The sequence below is a fragment of the Patella vulgata genome, chromosome 5, assembly GCF_932274485.2.
Source record: "Patella vulgata chromosome 5, xgPatVulg1.2, whole genome shotgun sequence".
Classification (NCBI taxonomy): domain Eukaryota; kingdom Metazoa; phylum Mollusca; class Gastropoda; family Patellidae; genus Patella; species Patella vulgata.
This window is the reverse complement of record NC_065883.2, coordinates 6,267,331-6,289,082: the sequence shown is the minus strand read 5'-3', so window position 1 is coordinate 6,289,082 and position 21,752 is coordinate 6,267,331. Positions and strand designations below refer to the sequence as shown.

At 37.2% G+C, this 21,752-nt stretch overlaps 1 protein-coding gene across 3 annotated transcripts; it reads left to right on the top strand.

The window, feature by feature from the left end:
- The first annotated feature begins 277 nt into the window (after positions 1-277).
- Positions 278-21,547, top strand: LOC126822123 (DNA repair protein RAD51 homolog 2). 3 transcript variants are annotated; one of them, XM_050550896.2, is made up of 10 exons: positions 278-451; positions 1,035-1,148; positions 2,163-2,276; positions 2,880-3,016; positions 4,534-4,656; positions 10,665-10,848; positions 18,749-18,812; positions 20,127-20,233; positions 20,815-20,893; positions 21,189-21,547. In XM_050550896.2, exons 1-10 carry the CDS (start codon positions 368-370, stop codon positions 21,293-21,295), a joined length of 1,113 nt encoding a protein of 370 aa, XP_050406853.1. In that variant the 5' UTR covers positions 278-367; the 3' UTR covers positions 21,296-21,547. The 3 variants fall into 3 exon arrangements, with proteins under 3 accessions (XP_050406853.1, XP_050406852.1, XP_050406854.1); XM_050550895.2 differs by having other exon boundaries at positions 20,118-20,233; XM_050550897.2 differs by lacking the exons at positions 20,815-20,893; positions 21,189-21,547 and having other exon boundaries at positions 18,749-18,864; positions 20,127-20,158.
- The last annotated feature ends 205 nt before the right edge of the window (positions 21,548-21,752 follow it).

Here is a 21,752-nt window from a genome sequence, read left to right as displayed (position 1 = left end):
TGTTTAAATTTTGATAAAACGGGTCGCATGGTCTTAATAAAATAGGCTACCATTCTCGGTTCCCAGATTCGTTAATCGTTAGACTTCTCTTGTTGGAGCCGATATTGATAAAATACCACTCTAAAAATAGACCAAAATCTAAAACACATAAAACCGAAAGGAATAGCGTCTATGAAAGAAATATGGTTCAATGCAGTCTTACTTTAGGACTTATAGAAATTGACAAGTTAAAAAAAAGTTATTTCTTGGGAAATATTTGATAGAGTTATCCGCCCTTGTCAATATGGCGGGAGTGAAAAGTTTCTTGAAAGTGAAAGTGGTGTTCTTGTATTTAAAATAGTCAGTATGTTTCTAAAGTTATGTAGTCATGTCGTGCCGAAAGTTAAAACGAACAGGACTGTCATCAAACATCTTAGAGAAACTGATAAGACACAATATATTGACGTGTAAAGTACGTGAATGATCGTTTTTCTTTCGCTAGCTTTTATAGTCTACGAAACCGTACAGCTCATATTCAGAATATCAAAGAATGCATGAATGAAATGAAATGAAATGGGGTTTAACGTCCTACTGTTCTGCTCCGAATTGGGCTAATGAAAACAGGCATACGCCATACAGTGTGCTGTAATCTTCTCCTTGTTGGACAAAGAGTAGGGTTGCCTGTCCAACCTCATTGGTTCTCCGGGTCCTCAGGTTTCCTCGCAATGTTAAAGACCCCTACGCATATACGAATTATTGAAATAAAATAGAACCATGTGTTTGTCCCGATATGGCCTAGTTTGTGTCGAGTGGACGTTAAACCCCATCTCTCTCTCTCACTCTTCTTCTTCTTCTGGCAAAGTTCTAAGTTCTTATAAAAGGTGTAAGGCTCTGACAATTCAAGTACCGGTACATGAAACTTGGCATGCTTGTTCTTGATTGGCAGCCTTCGATTTTTAATATGATGTCACGTTTCCATGACGGCCGGTTCCTGAATAATTGAATGATTTTATTTTTGTAAATTAAAGCTGGATGTAATTTATTGTATTTTGTAGGATTTATTGTCTTGTAGTCAACTAGAAGTGATAAAGATATTGTCGTCTGGTCCTACTACAGCTGATGATGTTTTTAAAAAATGCAGCCAGTCTTGTTCACCTAGGCCTATTACTGTAAGTAGCTTGGGAACTGGGGGGTTGGATGGCCGAATGGTTAGCACGTGTCCGCTGTAATCATAAGGTCTATCATTGAGTCAACCGGCGTGGTTTAGAATCCCCAGTTGTATATCACAAGGAGTAGGTTCGCCTGTCCAACCTTGTGGGTTTTCTCCGAGTCTTCCGGTTTCCTCCCACTGCTAAAGACCCCTATGCGCAAGCGAATTATTGAAATAAAATTAAACCATATGTTAGTTCCGAAATGACCTAGTTTGTGTCGAGTGGACGTTAAACCCCATTGCTCTCTCTCAGCTTGGGAACTATGGTGGCGCAGCGAGTAAGGTGTTTGCTCAATAAGAAGGAGGTTTCCAGATGCAATCTTGGCTTTTTTTATAAAGTAAAACAATTACCTTTTGACATAAGTGATTATCATTATGATCGAGGGTTGGGTGTCCGAATGGTCTGTCATTGAGTCAGGTGGCATGGTTTTCATTTCCAGATTGTATGTAACAGGGAGTGTGGTCGAGTGTTCAACCACAGGGGTTTTCTCCAGGTCTTCCAGTTTCTGTTCACTGCTAAAGAATCCTGCAGTGAATTAATAAAAAAATAAATTGAACCATGTTAGTCCCGAAATTACATAGTTTGTTTGGAGTGGATGTTAAACACCATTTCTCTATCTATCCCTTTTCTATTTATGTCTATATAGTATCTCCACGTTTCTTATGGGAGCAGCGGTGGCTCAGTGAGAAGGTCTGGGGTTCGGGCTTGGTATTGGTTGAGAAAGCTCTCCAGAATTTCCTGGCGTGGTTACGCCTTGTGAGTGGGACAATGTCTAGTTGTTTTAATTGAATGGAATGGAAAACCCAGATCCCATGTACACATTGGTGCGCACGTAAAAGAACCCTTGACAGTTGGTCTTGGCCCTGCTGTCTGGGCAATATTTTCCTCCTAGCACACCTTAGCCCAGTCAGAGTAGAAAACACTAAACCTCATTCAATTTCATTTTATAATTTTCCCTTTAAATAATTACAGGCCTATGATTTATGGAAGAAACGTTGTGAGTCTAATCATGGATTTTTTGCGACATCATTAAAAGATCTCGATGTCGTTTTACATGGCGGTCTACCGGTTGGTACGGTTAGTGAAGTAAGTTGGTTTATTATTAATATAAGTCTAAATTTCCTGGGGTATGAGGGGGCCGAAGGAGTCATAAGTTCTGTCATTGAATAATGTGGTTTAACGCATACACTTTAGATCATAAGGTCTGTCATTGAGTCAAGTGGTGTGGGTTCGATTCCCCATCACAAAGCTAAAGACCCTTATGCACAAGGGAATTATTGAAATAGAAATGTTAGTCCTGAATTGACCTAGTTTGTTTCATGTGGACACAAAACCCCATTTCTTTCTCATGGGTAATTCTTAAAGATATCAGCCTTTTAACGGCCAGAATATTTGGCGCTAGATTGTGGGTTGAATTATGATTCTCCCAGGGCATCACAAGTTTTATTAGTAATAATAATAAAATGTATTGAAATCCAGTAAATATCGCAGGCTAGTAATGGTATCGAGATTTAGCTCTTGCATAATGTATGTTTAAGTAAACAGACATGATTTTTTTTTCAGTTTTTTAAAAGTATTTCTCCTAATATTGACCCGCAAAAGTGGTTCTTGTGACCTGTCTGAATTTGCAATAAAAAATATTTCCCAGAATTTTATGTTTTGGTTCCAAATAGTCATTTTATATTTCAGATTGCAGGTCCTTCGGGATGTGGTAAAACACAGTTCTCTATCATGTTGAGTCTGCTGGTTACCATGCCAACATCACATGGTGGGTTGGATGGTGCTGTCTTGTATATTGATACAGAAGGGGCATTCAGCGCTGAAAGGTAAGCGCAACCTTTGAACTCGGTTCCTGGGAGGCATGAGGTGCTGGCTGGCTAACCAGGAGGTTTTCGATTCCATTGTTCGCTGTAAATGCCCGACAAAATGATCGCTCCTTGTACGCAAATAGTGTAAAAGTATGTAATACCAAGGTTGTGGACCCTCTAAAGGGGGTGGATGGCCAAATGGTTAGCATGTGTGCACGCTGTATCATACGGTCTGTCATTGAGTCAACTGGCGGGGTTTCGATTTCCCGATTGTACGTGACAAGGAGTAGGATCGCCTGTCCAATCTCGTGGTCCTCCGGTTTCCTCCCACTGCTAAAGACCCCTACACGCAAGTGAATTATTGAAATAAAATTAAACCATGTATTTGTCCCGAAATGACCTAGTTTGTGTCGAGTGGACGTTAAACCCCATTTCTCTCTCTCTCTCTTTATGTCGGAAACGGAGGTCGGAAAAACAGTAAAATATGACAATTCGACTTATACTCCACATCGACATATATCCCGTAAAATATGGTAATACCAAGGTTGTGGACCCCTGTAAACTTTGTGGATTATGGCCCCTGATTGTATGAAAAATCGCTTCTTTATTTAGCTTGTTCTATATTCATCTCTTGCACAATGTGGGCACATCCTGGATGGTAACCGCTTGTTAATCTTTCACATTCATTCAATATCAAATCTTCATATGAAAATTTGTAAAAATCGTTTCAAATCATCTAATTTACAAGCGTTTAATTTACCAGTCACTGTTAAAGAATAAACAATAGATTATTGATTTTTGAACAGTGGTCAGGAAATTAAATACTTGTAAATTGGACACTCTTTGTCAAAATTAAACAGTCAGCTTTAAACTGGACATGAGTTCAAATTAAATGTTTTTTGGTGATTTTTTAAACAAAGATTTGATATTGAATGAATGTGAAAGAAATTAGTGCTAAATACACAAGATTAAATGATATCCGAATTACAGTTAAAGGAGCTAAATCGCTAACATTTGGGACCTAGAAACTGACAAAAGTGGGTCGCAACGCATATAATACTGTAATATGAATGTATATAAACTGATTTACATTCAATGGTTTCCGTTTTTACTCCAATTTCAAATCAGTTATGTTCGGCGAAATAAGCCAGCAAGTGCAAATTTCTACCGTCTGGTTATTCCAGTCTACATACGCCGTTTGATTTGGTGCAATGTGTCTAGCCTCGTCACTCGAGTCTCTTGATACAACTGGGGCTGAAGCGCATTATGGTACACGATTCGTGTACCAATGGTAAAATGTTTATTTTGTCTTAAATATTGGATATTAAAAGCCCATCTTTTTCCGGTAAGATCACAACATCCATGTTGATTTAAATTGACAAATAAATCGTGTTTTCAATGTTGAAGATTTTGGATGAAATTGAGTTAGAGCTTTTGGATGATATTGAGTTAGAGACTTAGCTACTTTAAACTGACTTCTGATACATTTCTGATTTTATTTAGTTCTTTATATTTTTATTATCTATTTGTTCCAGACTTGTTGAGATGGCCACCAATAAATTTCCAGATTATTTTCATAATAAATCCACGAATATGTCCAAATTAACAGACCGAGTTCACGTGAATGTTATTCAGACCTGTAAGCATTTGTTAGAAAGGTAAAACTTTTATAATTTATCGAATAAATCTTCCGTACTTACGACTGAATTATGAGTTAAATTCTTGTAATTGAAGTGTGAGATGAATTAAGGAATTTTGTATAATTTGTGCCAAATAATTCTTCTTACTCTTTAATGTCCTTTGAGGTGGTGGGGGGGTGGATGGCTGAATGGTTAGCGTGCGCGCTCTGTATCATAAAGCCTGTCATTGAGTCAACTGGCGTGGTTTCGAATCCCTGGTTGTACGTGGCAAGGAGTAGGGTCGCCTGTCCAACCTCGTGGGTTTTCTCCGGGTCCTCCGGTTTCCTCCCACTGCTAAAGACCCCTATGCGCAAGCGAATTTTTGAAATGAAATTAAACCATATGTTAGTCCCAAAATGACCTAGTTTGTGTCGAGTGGACGTTAAACCCCATTTCTCTCTCTCTCTTTAATGTCCTTTGAAAGATATAATAGTTAAGAGTTTAATAAAGAGTTGGTCATTCTTGCTATTATAATTCTTTTCCGGTGTGCTTCCTACTTGTCATTGATGCAGGACTGAGGGCCTGACAAGGACAGCTGTCTAGTCGTTCAGACGGTACGAAAAACCGAGGTCCAGTGTACACATTGGCCTGCACGTAAAAGATCCCTTGGCAGTTGGAATTCGATAAAAGAGTAGGCTGTAGTGCCACTGTCCGGGAAAAATTTCCTCCATAGCACACTGTATGGCGTATGTCCGTCTTCATTAGCCCAATTCAGAGCAGAACAGTAGGATGTTAAACCCCATTTCATTTCATGTCATGCTATAATAATTCAAAAATAGATGATAAAAAAAAAGATGATATTTCAAAAATAGATACATGTAATGCAAATTGAATATATTGAAAATTTCATTCAAATTACTTTATTTTCTCCAGGACCTCTGGTTTCCTTCCACTGCTAAAGACCCCTACACGCAAGTGCGTTATTGAAATAAAATTGAACCATATGTTAGTCCCGAAATGACCTAGTTTGTGTCGAGTGGACGTTAAACCTCTCTCTCTCTCTCTCTCTCTCTCTCTTGACAAGATGTGTGTATTGATAATTATAACCTCCGTCTGTTATAGGAGTACACATCTCTTTATCTAATCTTACCTTTAACAGAAATATTTTCACAATTAAAGCCTGACAACTATAAATATAGACATACTGCCACTTTAATCTTGTTATATATATGGTGGATTTGTTTTCAAAGTAAAATAAAAATATTATGAAAGTTGTAAATTGCATTTTTTAGTTGATTTATTGTTTATGAAGTGGTTGTCTCTTATTTATAGAAAACATCAGACTAATTAGAAAAAAATTCCAAGGAATTTACACCAAAAACATGATTTTTACATAGTCTAATACATTATCTAACTACAGCATAAAGTATAAATTTATACATTTTATCACTGTCTATTGGCAAGATTTTTATTATGTCTGAAAAAATTTTACCTAATTACTTTTCAATGTGTTGATAAACAGAGTAAAATACTTAAGTTAAAGGGAGATCACTGGCTTTATGGAAATTCTTCTGTTTGTGATGAAACTTTATCGGTGGATGGCCGAATAGTTAGCATGTGCACCCTGTATCATAAAGCCTGTCATTGAGTCAACTGGCGTGGTTTCGAATCCCTGGTTGTACGTGACAACCTCTGTCCAACCTCGTGGGTTTTCTCCGGGTCCTCCGGTTTCCTCCCACTGCTAAAGACCCCTACCCCTAACCATATGTTAGTCCCGAAATGACCTAGTTTGTGTCGAGTGGACGTTAAACCCCATTTCTCTCTCTCTCTGTTTCATATTGTGAGAGTTGACTATCAGTCCAAGAATTTTTCTGTGCCGTTCAGTTTTTATAAACATTATGAATTGAAAACTTGTGAACATTTTAAAAGTGCAATCGATATAATAGTGCTAGGTATTGTCACTGCAGTCACGATATGATACGATACATATTGCGATTCAGGTGCTACGATACGATTCGTAACCAGGTCAATATTTACCAAGAAAACAACAGGATAAATGAATAAGTGTTGTGTTAAATCTTTTGATGAGCCTCTATTTAATCAGGGAGGGTCCAGGTGGGGTGATTGGGAGGGGTGGGCATAGCCGAGTCAACTGGTTTCGATTCCCCTGGTTGTACGTGACAAGGAGTTGGGTCGCATGTCAACCTCTCTGGGTCCTCTGGTTTCATCCCACTGTTAAAGAGACCTACACACAAGTGAATTATTGAAATAGAATTGGACCATATGTTAGTCCCAAAATGACCTAGTGTCTCTATCTACCATGATTTTGTTGTCTTTTATTACATAATTAATTTGAGTACATTTCAGTGTGAATTAAACCCTGCCAAATTATGAGGGAAAATTTTGACCGGGCAGTGGCGCTACGGCCTACTCTTATATCGAATTCCAACTGCCAAGAGATCTTTTACGTGCACGCCAATGTGTACATGGGCCCTTGGTTTTTCGTACCATCCGAACGACTAGACAGCTGTCCTTGTCAGGCCCTCCATCCTGCATCACTGACAAGAGGAAACCACGCCGGAAAATCTGAATGAACTTACTCGGCCAATGCAGTGATCGAACACTCGAACTCCAGGCTAGCGAGTCAGCGTCTTACCCACTTAGCCACCGTGATCCCCACCAAATTAGATACTGTCCATAAAATGTCCCGATGCTGTAATTTCTCAGGACGGATTGGAACCATTTTTGGACTGATATTCCTATTAAAGATTCAACTTTCACAATATATTGATTTGATAAAGATTTAAAATTCCAGCAAACTATGATCACCTTTTTTTTAAATACCCAGATTGTAAAAAAACATAAGAGATTCCTGATGTCTGTTAATTTTATTACGCAAAAAATAATTATGGTTAATTAGGGGTGGTTTCAAAGTACTTTTTTTTTAATGATTTATAATATCTAGACGATGTAAATGAGGACGTCCCACGGGACTTGTGTATTATTCATTTTACCTACTGGTGGGAAAGTTAAGTTAAATACCAAATCGCACTCTCGAGATAACGGCAAAACACATTAACGTTACATATGTTAAGATTTAATAAAGCGACTTTTCTTTTCCTTATCTAGGCCGAGATCTTGAGAGGATTCTTGTTCTAATGGCTTATATCAAATTAAAAATCAGAGCGACTTTTTATGTATATGATGTGAAAATGATTTAGCTGTTTGCAAGCTGGAAGAAATTTTGGTTCTCTATATATAATGAAAGCGTAGAGATCTCGTGGGACATTTAATAATAAACCTTTTGATCCGTGTATGGTATAACCAGTCGTCGACCAGATTATTACGTAATTATTACAGAATGTTTTGAAAATATCAACTAGAAATGAGTTGTAATGAATTAAACAAACTTAACGTTAATGTAAACTGCTGAATAGACGGTTAAAGTGGCAGTGCCTTCAATTGAAATAATACGTAATTATTACAGAATGTTTTGAAAATATCAATGAATTAAACATACATTATGCAAGAGCTAAATCTGTCTATTGCAGGTCTTTCTTTAGGCCTGAAATCTTATCTAAGTTATTAATTAGACATTAATTAACTTATCCAGACCATAATCAACTCTAGATGGCATCGCTTCTAGCCTGGGATCTTTAGTGGATTATGAGTCGATTTACTGCATAACTTTCCTTCACGATTTAATGATTAAATGGATAATCAAAACTACTGTATGCTGTTTATCATACTGACTTTAGTAATGATGATAGAGGCTAGGCCGAAATTTCAATCGCTTAGTTCTCGGTTTATAGTGTATCAATTTGAATGAAATTTTCAACAAATTGCCTTTACATTATCTAGTGTTTAACTATTATAGTGACAACTGCCAACTCGTTATCGAATCTCCCATAATGTATCTTTAAACAAACTTAACATTCAACAAACTGTTTAATAGATGTTTAAAGTGGCAGTGCCATCAATTGAAATAAAATGCTCTGATTAGATAGTTAATAGTAACTGCAGGAAGACTGCACCACACACAAACAATTATACAAGACAAACCTACGGACAGGACACACAATATGCAGACACCACAAACAACAAACGCACATATCAGATCAGATCAAGTAAATGAATCTGGGTACTAGCCGTAAACATCCATTGCACTGATGAGAGAGAGAGAGCGCTTAACCTTCACTCGACACAAACCAGGTCATTTTGGGGTAACAGATGGTCAGCGTGTGCGCGTGGTATCATAAGGTCTGTCAATGAGTCAACTGGCGTGGTTTCAAATCCCTGGTTCTACGTGACAAGGTGTAGGGTCGCCTGGTTTCCTCCTCGTGGGTTTTTTCCGGGTCCTCCAGTTTCCTCCCACTGCTAAAGACCCCTACGCGCCAGCAAATTATTGAAATTAAATTGAACCATATGTTAGTCCCGAAATGACCTAATTTGTGTCCAGTGGACATTAAGCCCCATTTCTCTCTCTCTCTCTCTCTCTCCCCTTCCATCATCTGCTTTTCCATCCTTACATCCATCTGTTTTCGTAGCTATTTGTTTCTGGTGCTTAACTTGGTTACGATTGGAGATCATTTAATGCAACCTTGTATCATCAGATGAGTTACAGCTCTGTCAACCAAAATAACGACTCAAGTTCATTTAGTAAACATTCTTTTTTATGGAATTAGCTCTTACTCTTTTAAAACAAAGTCTGTCTTCATTAGCCCAGTTTGGAGCAGAACAGTAAGACGTTAAACCCCATTTTATTTCTTTTAAAACAAAGTGATACTGTCCATTTATCTATATTTAAATCAAGATTAAAACTCCCATTAAGTTTCATCAGCTTTTAACAGCGTTATACCCCAGTAAATATTATCTCTGTATTATTTATTATTATTTATCTTATTTCATCTTTTAAAGTTTTAATTTATATAATTTATATATATCTACATGTATGTTAAAATATGAGAATAGTGTACTCAGTGACTCGACCAAGATTTTGTACTATTTTTTACTAGTTACAAGTTGTTACACATTGATCTTTACTAGTTACAAACTGGTACACAGTGATGAACTGGTACATAATAGGTCTTTACTAGTTACAAACTGGTACACATTGGTCTTTACAAGTTATGAACTGGTACACATTGGTCTTTACTTGTTACAAACTGGTACACATTGGTCTTTACATGTTATGAACTTGTACACATGGGTCTTTATTAGTTACAAACTGGTACACATTGGTCTTTACTTGTTACAAACTGGTACATATTGATGAATAATCATATAACTCTTTGTTACAAAACATCCTGACCCATCATTCTTTATCCTGTTGTAATACCGTTATGATGACCATCTGTATCAAGTCTCCGTTGAATAAACATGCTCACGAAGCCAAGTTGTTAATGTTGTAGCCCAGTCCTTTGGTTTCCCCTTTTGAAGCTGCCATAGTCGTGTTGGGGATGTGAAAGCCATCTTGGCTTAGTGAGTAAGGGGCTTGCTCACTTACCTGAAGGTCATGAGTTCTATTGTCAGTAATGCAGGACTTGAGGGTGTGGCAAGGAAAGGAGTCTAGTCTCTGCGTGCTCGCTTTGGTGTGCTGAATAAGAGTAGGTCATAGTGTCATTGTTCAAGCAAATTTCCCTCAAAGCACATGGCATGTCATTTGTCTGGGGTGGAAAATAAAAGTAGAACATTAAAACCCATTTTATTTTGTGTTGGGATGTGCTTGAGCTCTCTGATGGTCGAATGGTTAGCGCGTGCTCATTGTATCATAAGGTATGTCATTTGTTTCGATTCCCCGGTTGTACATTTCAAGGAGTAAAGTCGCCTGTCCAACATCGTGGTTTTTTTCTGGGTCCTCCCACTGCTAAAGACCTCTACACGCAAGCGAATTATTGAAATAAAATTGAACTGACCGTATGTTAGTTCCATAATGACCTAGTTTGTATCGAGTGGACATTAAACCCCATTTATCTCTCTATCCCTCGCATGAGCTCCCGTAAGTAAACATTTCTTTTTGCCAAATGATTCTAATGTTTTATTTCCAGATTAAAGAATCTAGAAGAAGATATTATATCCAAGAAAATCAAACTGATTGTCATCGACTCCATCGCTTCATTGGTAAGGAAAGAATTCAGCACCACCTTAGGTAGAAACCTGACGGATAGAACCAATTTACTCGTACAGGAGGCAGCCATCTTGAAATATCTCGCAGAAGTCTTCTCAATACCTGTAAGTATAAACTATGTTCTTGTATCACGGCAACAAGATCCAGATTGTAGATCAGAAGCAGATAATTTGCATGCACACAGGGGTCTTTAGCAGTGCCACGTACACAACAGGGGAATCGAAAACCACAGCAGTTTACTCAATGACAGACCTTATGATACAACACGCATGCGCTAACAATTCGGCCATTCTCCCCCAGATCCAGAACGCCAATCAGAAGCAGCTTGCACGTAGGGGACATTGGCAGTGGCAGGAAACTGTAGGACCCGGAGAAAACTCACGAGGTTTGATAGGCGACCCTACTCCTTGTCATGTACAACCGGGGAATCGAAACCCACGCCAGTTAACTCAATGACAGACCTTATGATACAACGCACACATGCTATCTATTCGATCATCCAACCCCTGTATTCACTACAAGGGATCTGCGATGGCTCAGTGAATAAAAATGCTGGCTCGTAAAACCAGAAGGTCAAGAAAGTTCTTCAATATATTCCTGTGGTTTCCCTGTCATTGGTGCTATAAGGAGGGAATGTCTAGAAACAGTGTCTAGTCCTGCAGATGGCGTGCAAAAAAACTTATGACCGGCATACACATTGACCTGCACATAAAAGAACCTTTGACAATTGGAATTTTGAATAAGAGAGAGAGAGAGAGAGAAATGGGGTTTAACGTCCACTCGACACAAACTAGGTCATTTCGGGACTAACATATGGTTTAATTTTATTTCAATAATTCGCTTGCGCATAGGGGTCTTTAGCAGTGGGAGGAAACCGGAGGACCCAGAGAAAACCCACGAGGTTGGACAGGCGACCCTACTCCTTGTCACGTACAACCGGGGATTCGAAACTGCGCCAGTCGACTCAATGACAGACTTTATGATACAGCGCGCGCACGCTAACCATTCAGCCATCCAACCCCCCTAATTTTGAATAAGATAAAAGTAAGCTGTAGTGCCTCTGTCTAGGCAAAATTGTTCTCACAGCATATTGCATGGTGTATGTCCATTTTCTATAGTTAATACAGAAAATTTGAAAGTAAAAACCCATTTTGTAGATATCAGATTTAGAGAACTGATGATGTCATCTGTCAAATGTTTATAGGTTGATTGACATCTGTCAATAATATGTTGCGCCCCACCCCCTTTCTGTATACTATTATTATAAGTTGCAGATCTAAACACTGATATCACTGGATATGTATCGTTGATAATTAGTATATTCATTGACAAATAGTTTACCAAAAGCATTTTTACTCCTCTTGGGTCAGGAATGTCTAGTCGTTCGGATGGGACAAAAAAAAAACGAGGTCCCGTGTACACATTGGCGTGCACGTAAAAGATCCCTTGACAGTTGGAATTCTATATAAGAGTAGGCAAAATGTCCCTCATAGCACACTGTATGGCATATGCCCGTCTTCATTAGCCCAGTTCGGAGCAGAACAGTAGGACGTTAAACCCTATTTCATTTCATTTCTCCTCTTGGGTGGTCAATTGGTCTAATATGTGCACTTTTGATCCCAAGATCTGGCATTGGGTAAAGTGGCGTGGTTTCGATTCAAAGCTTGTACGTGTGCATGATCAGGAGTAGGGTTAGGCTACCTGTCCATCCTCGTGGATTTTCTCCGGGTCCTGTGTTTCCTCCCCGTCCTAAAGACCCCAATTGAAATTATTGAAATAAAAGTATTAGTCCTGAAATGAGACTCTCTCTCTCTCTCTCTCTCTCTCTCTCTCTGGCACTGGGGATGATCATGACTCAGTGGGCTGGTTTTCTTTTCAATTTGTTTACTTCTATCAGTATCAGTTAATATTTAATCAATAAAAATAAATACGGTCAATAGGAATTTAACCGGTAAAAGATATTAACACAAATACAATCACCCGATGTACCAGTTATCACGAATAACATCAATTTAAAGGCTCAATACCACTCTTGTTGTAACTGAATACAATGTCCCAATCTTTATTTTGGTCAACAAATTGTACTATTTTACAATATTCCAATTAATTGATGATACAAATTTCATCTTAACACACCTAATTTAAAAAAATGCAAAAATTAACTAAATGATTTGAAAAGCCTGACGTAAAGCTTTTCAAATGTAACTTGGATTTAAAAATATTTTTGAACCCTCTGGATAAGTAAAATAGAATTAAATGGATAATTTACACAACAGGTAAGACACTAACACATCTAATACTTAGAATAAGGCTATTTTTTTATTTTCTGGAGCTGTCAACCCAGCAAGAGTGTTATTGTCCCTTTAAGACAAACTGTACACAGACAAAAAGATAACGGTCTTGATAATCAGATATACGTATGTTGTAATTATATATAACAAACCACTAGACTGTCTGGGTCAATCTAGTCTTGTGTACCTATCAAGGGGGTGGAACACGATCATATCTTATCTTGCGATAATTAATCAAATTTATGCGTAGTTAGCATCATCAAGGTTTTTTTAATTTCTAATTGTGAGATAAAAGCGAGTACCGGTATAGATAGGAAGGCCTCACCAATTTCAATACCTATTCTTCGAGATCACATATTTGGGTGGTTGGCCGAATGGATAACATAGGTCATTGAGTCAACTGGCGTGGTTTTGATTTCCCGTTTGTATGTGACAAGGAGTGGGATCACCTGTTCAACCTCATGGGTTTTTCCTTTGTCCTCCTGTTTCCTCCCACTGATGGGGATTTGATGGCCGAATGGTTAGCGCATGTGCATGTTGTATTAGAAGGTCTGTCATTGAGTCAACTGACATGGTTTCGAATCCCCGGTTGTACGCGACAAGGAGTATGGTCACCTGTTCAACCTCGTGGGTTTTCTCAGTTTTTTTTTGTTTTCTCCCACTGCTAAAGAATCTCTACGCGCAAGCGAATTATTGAAATAAGATTGAGCCATATGTTAGTCCTGAAATGACCTGGTTTAAACACTCTCTCTCTCTCTCTCTCTCTCTCTCTCTCTCTCTCTCACTCATGAAATAAAAATTTAATTATATTGGCCTAAGTGGGTAGATACAGTAACAAGATGGCTATTGACACCTGTTGATAACTTTATTGAGTCACATGTCAGGTTTCTGTTTAATTTCAAAGTACAAAAAAAATATTGATTCGCAATTCGTGACCGGTTTCTTGTTGACTTGATGAATGAAGATCATGGGTCAAAGGTCACAAGAAATTAGTGGGTGAAATTTTAAAATGAAACAGATTTAGAAAATAATTCACTTGCAGGTCTGAGTCCTTGACACTGGGAGGAAACCAGAGGACACTTCAGCCCGTTCAGACGCTTAAGTTGAACTGGTTTAAAAACCCCGGGGATCGTTAAACCAGTTTAACTTAAGCGTCTGAACGCACATGTGGGGCAAATAAACCAGTTTAAAAAACCCAGCTCGCGACCTGTCTTCGAGAAGGCTTTTTATTTTAAACTGGTTCATCTTAGCCGTCTGAATGGGTTGGTTTAAAAACCACAGCTCGAGCTTGCTTTGAACATGCGCAGTACACAGTAAGTTACATTCCTGTGAAAATATTGGGGTCAGACAGTGCCAATGTTATCGAAAGCGTGCGAGAACCGAATAAAGAATATAAAGCTACCCATGCATAGTTAACTCTAACCTCCGACCGAAGAGGTCAGAATAGTTAAACTGGTTTGGCTTATAGTACGTGTGAATGCAACACGATGCTGTTTTAAAAACCCCAGCGATTATGAACTGGTTTAAAAATAAGCGCCTGAACGGAGTTATAGAAAACTGCTGAGGTTGGTCATGAGTCCGTATTCCTTGTCACGTACAAGCTTGGAATCAAAACCATGCAACTTGACTCAATGACAAACCTTATGACAAAGCTTATGATCTAAAGTGCATGCATTAGAACACAAGATATCTTTTCATTTTAATTAAAGATACATTATGTAAGATTTAGATAAAGAGCTAGCCATTCTTGCTACGATAGTTCGAAAATAGATAATAGAAAATGAATAATTTGAAAATTTCATTCAAATTACTCTATTGCAAGCGAAGATATTAGCCTTTGAAGGTTTGACAGACGTGTGCAATAATTTCAACCACCGTACTGGTTGATCGAAGCTAAGTCTCGGTCCTCCATATTTGATTAAATCAAAGTATCGCTGAACCATTCTAATCTATTTAATATTGGAGAAATCTGATGCCATCGAGAGTTGATTAAGGCCTGGATAAGTTAATTAATGTCTAATTAATACTTTAAAAAACATTTCAGGCCTAAAGAATGACCTGCTATAGGCAGATTTAGCTCTTGCATAATGCATGTTTAATGTCTAATTAATAGTTATGATAACATTTCAGGCCCAAAGAAAGACCTGCAATATAGGCAGATTTAGCTCTTTCATAATGCCTGTTTAATTAACACAAGGTACAATTTTTATGGATACACAATAACTGAGTTTAATATTAAGCGATGTTTCAACGAGGATACTCTCGTCTTTATCAAGCAAATGATACAGGTAGGCTACAGGTAGGCAAATATACTGTATAGAGAATATTCAACATCAATAACAATCAAATACAATTAAAACTTAATTTGATTAGGGGACCATTTACAGCTAAACCTACACAACGGAAACACTTACAGCCGTTAAAAGGGGGAAGATCCTGTTATTTATCACACTATTAATGGGAAACCAATTAACCTGAGCTATAGATAAACATTAATTTACAGAGAAGTGTGTATGTATTGGTTGGGATGGGGGGATATGAGTGAATAAGAGTAATCGCTGATGCAAGGGACACAATAAATATATTATCAGGCATGATTTTTGTCCGTTCCATGGGTCGTTCTCAGGATTCGTCTGAATTTGCAATAAAGAAAATAGTGTTGGGAAGGGGTGGGGGTTAATGCATGTCAACCAAGTGTTGTGAGGGAGGAGAGACATTATATATGTTGATTAAAAACTCAGTCCTTCACCTTCAATAAACTGAAAACCATGAAAGATGAAATCTATTATTAGACTGTAAACCTGGACGAAGGGAGCTGTAAATATATTGGGGGGTTGAATGGCTGAATGGTTAGCACGTGCGCGCTGTATCATAAGGCCTGTCATTGAGTCAACTGGCGTGGTTTCGAATCCCCGGTTGTACGTGACAAGGAGTAGGCTCGCCTGTCCAACTTCGTAGGTTTTCTCCGGGTCCTCCGGTTTCCTCCCACAGCTAAAGACCCCTACGTGCGAGCAAATTATTGAAATAAAATTAAACCATATGTTAGTCCCGAAATGACCTAGTTTGTGTCAAGTGGATGTTAAACCCCATTTCTCTCTCTCTCTCTGTAAATATATTAATTCTATGAACTGAAAATCCATAAATGTGAAATATATTATCAGACTGTAAAACTTGATAAGTACTGAAAACCAAGATATGTAAAATGTATAATAAGACTGTGAAAAAACTGGATAAGCACTGAAATAGAACAAAAGTATGAGAATCAATGTTTAAATACCATGAATAACAAGTAAGAATCATAATAATAATGAAAACTTATTTAAATTAATTTCTGAGGATGTGTCCAGATGTTGAGAGAAATATGTTAATAGATTTGTAGGTTATGTTAGAAATGATAAGAGATAAAACACAGTAATTTATATGACCGGTCATTATTGTCTGGTAGTTATAGAGCTGGTCATTATTCTCTAGTAATTTATCAGACTGTACTTAACATGATGACTATATCTGTCACTAACAACGTAATAAATACATTCTACACCTGATGCTGCTGATAATCTTACAGACCTTTAACTCATACATTGGTGTCCCTCACTGATTATACTCTTCACAATTCCCACAATCTTAACAATAGTTCACCAGAACCCTGCTCTCGCTGTTGATAATCTTATAGACCTCTAAATGATCTATTGATCTCCCTGACTTATATTACCCAATGCCCACAATATTAACCATCGTCAACGGAAACCCTGCCCTCACTGTTGATAATCTTACAGACCTTTAACTGGTCTAATGGTTCTCCTCCTAGCCTAGTTCCCACAATCTTAACCATCGTCAACCGAAAGCCAGCCCTCGCTGTTGATAATCTTATAGACCTTAAACTTATCCATCCAGTTCCCACAATCTTAATTTTTACTTGGTGTACATGCATACTTTCTCATCTATCTTGAAGGGGGGGAGGAAGGTTGGGTGGCCGAATGGTTAGCGTGTCCACGTTGTATCATAAGGTCTGTCATTGAGTCAACTTGCATGGTTTTGATTCCCCGGATTTAGGCGACAAGGATAGGGTCGCCTGTCCAACCTCGTGGGTTTTCTCTGTGTCCTTCCACTGCTAAAGAACCCTACAAGCAAGCGAATTATTGAAATAAAATTAAACCATATGTTAGTCCGGAAATAACCTAGTTTGTGTCGAGTGGATTTAAACCTCATTTCTCTCTCTCTCCCTTCCCTTAGTTTTTGTCGAGTGAATGTTACCCCCCACCCCCCCCCCCTCTCTCTCTTTCTCATGAGCAAGCAGTAGACTATATCTTTACCAGTTACCACAGAAGTATAAAAAAGCCATTGAATTAATGAAGGTTGATAACTTTCTTGTCTGAGTTTATGTCCCTGATGAACTATATCAATTAACAATAAAGAAGTGATAAAACCTGGTCTTCTTATCAATTAAATATTTTATAATGATATATCTCATTAAGTGGTGGAGAGCACCTGCAACATTACTTAAATAGATCACAAGTACAAACAGGCAATATAACACCACTCTCTACTAACAGCCAAAACCAATTTAATTGTTAGCTCTTTGGGGGTCTGGTGTGGTTTCGATTCCCGGGCTGTATGTGACAAGGAATAGGGTTGCCTGTCTAATCTTGTGGGTTTTCTTCTGGTCTTACAGTTTCCTCCTACTGCTGAAGACCCCTATGAGCAAACAAATTAATAAAATTAAAATGAGCTGGTTTGTGTAGGTGGACTTTAAAACCCATCTCTCTCTCTCTCTCTCTCTCACTCTTTCTCTCTCTCTCTCTCTCTCTCTCTCTCACTCTTTCCGTCTTTCTCTCTCTCTCTCTCTCTCTCTCTCTCTCTTTGGAACCTTGATAAATAAAGTCACCAGAGTACTCTGAGATAATTTTTGTTGGTAAGAATTTTAAAACTGTGGTAATGAAAACCTGTGAGAAGAGCAAAGAATTGCTTTATGAGAGAGAGAGAAAAATGGGGTTTAACGTCCACTCCACACAAACTAGGTCATTTGAGGACTAACATATGGCTCAATTTTAATTTCAATAATTCGCTTACGCATAGGGGTCTTTAGCAGTGGGAGGAAACCGGAGGATCTGGAGAGAAAACCCACGAGGTTGAACAGGAGACCCTACAGGAGACCCTACAGTACAACTAATATTCTAATTTGCCAGGAATTCTCCAATATTCTAATTTGCAAGGAATTCTCCAATATTCTAATTTGCAAGGAATTCCCCAATATTCTAATTGGCAAGGAATTCTCCAATATTCTAATTGGCAAGGAATTCTCCAATATTCTAATTTGCAAAGAATTCTCCAATATTCTAATTTGCAAGGAATTCTCCAATATTCTAATTTGCAAGGAATTCCCCAATATTCTAATTGGCAAGGAATTCTCCAATATTCTAATTTGCAAGGAATTCCCCAATATTCTAATTGGCAAGGAATTCTCCAATATTCTAATTGGCAAGGAATTCTCCAATATTCTAATTTGCAAGTAATTCCCCAATATTCTAATTGGCAAGGAATTCTCCAATATTCTAATTGGCAAGGAATTCCCCAATATTCTAATTTGCAAGGAATTCCCCAATATTCTAATTTGCAAGGAATTAATTGACTTCATATGTTTTTTATTTTTTATTGCGAATTGTGAATTTTGTGAAATATTCTGTATTATATTTTTATAAAATTATATTTTCAGATCGTTGTAACCAATCAAATAACTACTAGATTTGGAAATGATAATATACAAGATGAACAAGCTAGTAAGTTGTAATTACTTGTCATGAAATGATAATATACAAGATGACCAAACTAGTTAGTTGTAATTGCTTGTCATGGAATGATAATATACAAGATGAACAAGCTAGTAAGTTTTAATTACTTGTCATGAAATGATAATATAGAAGATGACCAAGCTAGTAAGTTGTAATTACTTGTCATGAAATGATAAAATACAAGATGACCAAGCTAGTAAGTTGTAATTACTTGTCATGAAATGATAATATAGAAGATGAACAAGATAGTAAGTTGTAATTACTTGTCATGAAATGATAATATACAAGATGACCAAGCTAGTAACTTGTAATTACTTGTCATGAAATGATAATATTCAAGATGGAGAAACTAGTAATTAGTAATTGCCTGTCATGAAATGATAATATACAATATGACCAAACTAGCAACATTATATAGTATGTAACATTTTATAGAGGACGAACAAACTAGTAAGTTTTAATTACTTGTCATGAAATGATAATATACAAAATGAACAAACTAATAAGTTGTAATCACTACAGTGTAACATTATATAGAGGACAAACAAGCCAGTAGGTTGTAATTACTGCATGTAACATAGGATGAAAAAGCTAGTAGGTTGTAATTACTACATGTAATAGAGGACGAACAAGCTTGTAGGTTGTAATTACTACATGTAATATAGGATGAAAAAGCTTGTAGCTTGTAATTACATGTCATATAACATTATATAGAGGACGAACAAGCTTGTAGGTTGTAATTACTACATGTAATAATGATATACAAAATGAATAAGTTAATAAATTGTAATTACTTGCAATAACATTGTAATGTGTATATTGGTTCGAAAGAACCATTAAATTCCTGGTAAAAAGTGTTTATTATAAAGTTTTTGTTTAAAAAAAAATTGTCAAGTTCAACTGTTTGTTTTCCTGTAGCAAGGCCGAGAAAGTTCATCCAGATTTTCTGGCGTGGTTCTTCCCTTGTCAGTGATGCAGGACGGAGGGGCTAACAAGCAAAGCTGTCTAGTCGTTCGGATGATACGAAAAACCAAGGTCCCGTGTACACATTGGCGTGCACGTAAAAGATCCCTTGGCAGTTGGAATTCGATATAAGAGTAGGCCGTAGTGCCGCTGTCCAGGCAAAATTTCCCTCATAGCACACTGTATGGCGTATGCCTATCTTCATTAGCCCAGTTCGGAGCAGAACAGTAGGACGTTAAACCCCATTTCATTTCACAACTTTGTGTTTTATATATCTGTAGGTTCGTCAGGTTTAGAAGGTGAGAGTGAGTATATTTTGTATATCTGTAGGTTCGTCAGGTTTGGAAGGTGAGAGTGGGTATGTAACTGCTGCATTGGGTAATACGTGGAGTCACAGTGTTAATACCAGACTGCTACTACAATATCTAACACCTGTAACAAGACAGGTAGGTCATTCAACCATATACCTGTACAATACTTGGTTCTACTAATCACGGATAAGAGCATTTTTTGGTCAATAGCGTCCAAAATATTACAAAAAAACAAAAAATCTCAATATTTTCTTTTTTTATCATTTATTTTTGAATTAGTAAAGCAAGAATGGCCAACTTTTTTTTATTAAACTGTTAACTAATGTATCGTTAACCTTGTTGGTGCTATAAGGTAGGCCGTAAAACATTATTTAATATCAGATCTTTTGAAACCATATTGGAAAAAATCTTGACAAACACAAGTTTTTTTTAAGGTATGTCAACATGTCCAACTCATGACATCGTATTTTAACTGCCAAGGGTCTTTTATGGGCACCCCATTGTGTACCATCCGAATAACAATACATGCCCCTTGATATGTCCTCGTTCCTGTATCACTGAAAAGGGGGGGGACCACCTGAATCGAACACAGGAACTCTAACTTAGCGAGCAAACATCTTACTCACTTAGCCTTCGCAGCTCCTACAAAAAGGGGTATAAATTTATGGACTTGTCCAACAAGAAGTGGTATAAGTTGTTATATTTTATTATTTCAGGTGATGGTAGCTAAATCACCTGTAGCACCATTTACAACATTTACCTATACTATAGAATCAGCAGGTGTTATACAACAAGGTAATAAACAAAGCTCACTTATATCATAATTTATATTGTATGTAAATATATATTGAATCAATACTGTTAAAAAAAATATTGATAGTAATAGTAATATTACAATGTATTGCTGTCTATAGAAATGATAGTACTGTTTATTACAATGCGTTGATGTCTATATAAATGATATTAATACTGTTTATTACAATGTATTGATGTCTATTAAAATGATATTAATACAGTGTATTGATGTCTAAATGATATTAATACTGTTTATTGATGTCTGTATAAATGATATTAATACTGTTTATTACAGATGATGGAGCTGGTCACTATGATGGCACTGATCCTGGTAAACAACAGATTAAAGTCCGATCAGCTTTACCATTTCAAATATCACAGTCATCATCTCTGTTGTCATAGTGTCAGGAACTGTTGTGATGGTACCTGGAACTATTGTCATTGTGTCGGGACCTGTTATCATGGAACCATGAACTGTTGTCAAAGTGTAAAGAACTTGTTTCATGGTACCAGAAGCTGTTGTCATGGTAACAGAAGCAGTTGTCATGGTACAAGGAACTGTTGTCATAGTAACAGAAGCTGTTGGATGAAAGAGGTATACAATAAAACAAACTTAATTTATCAATCAAAATAAAATAATAAAACAAAACAAAATTTATTGCTTTCTGATTTTTGTGATTGCTTTATTTTTTTTTTTTTGTTGCCCCACCTCCTTCCTTGAAAGCTGAAAATAATGGCATGTTGACTGGCAGCTCATATTGGTACGCATTGTTACATACCATGATCTTGAAAATAAGGTACCTGCCACATGTGTTGAAATTCAAGCACAAGCAATTTATCACATGATACAAGTCAATTA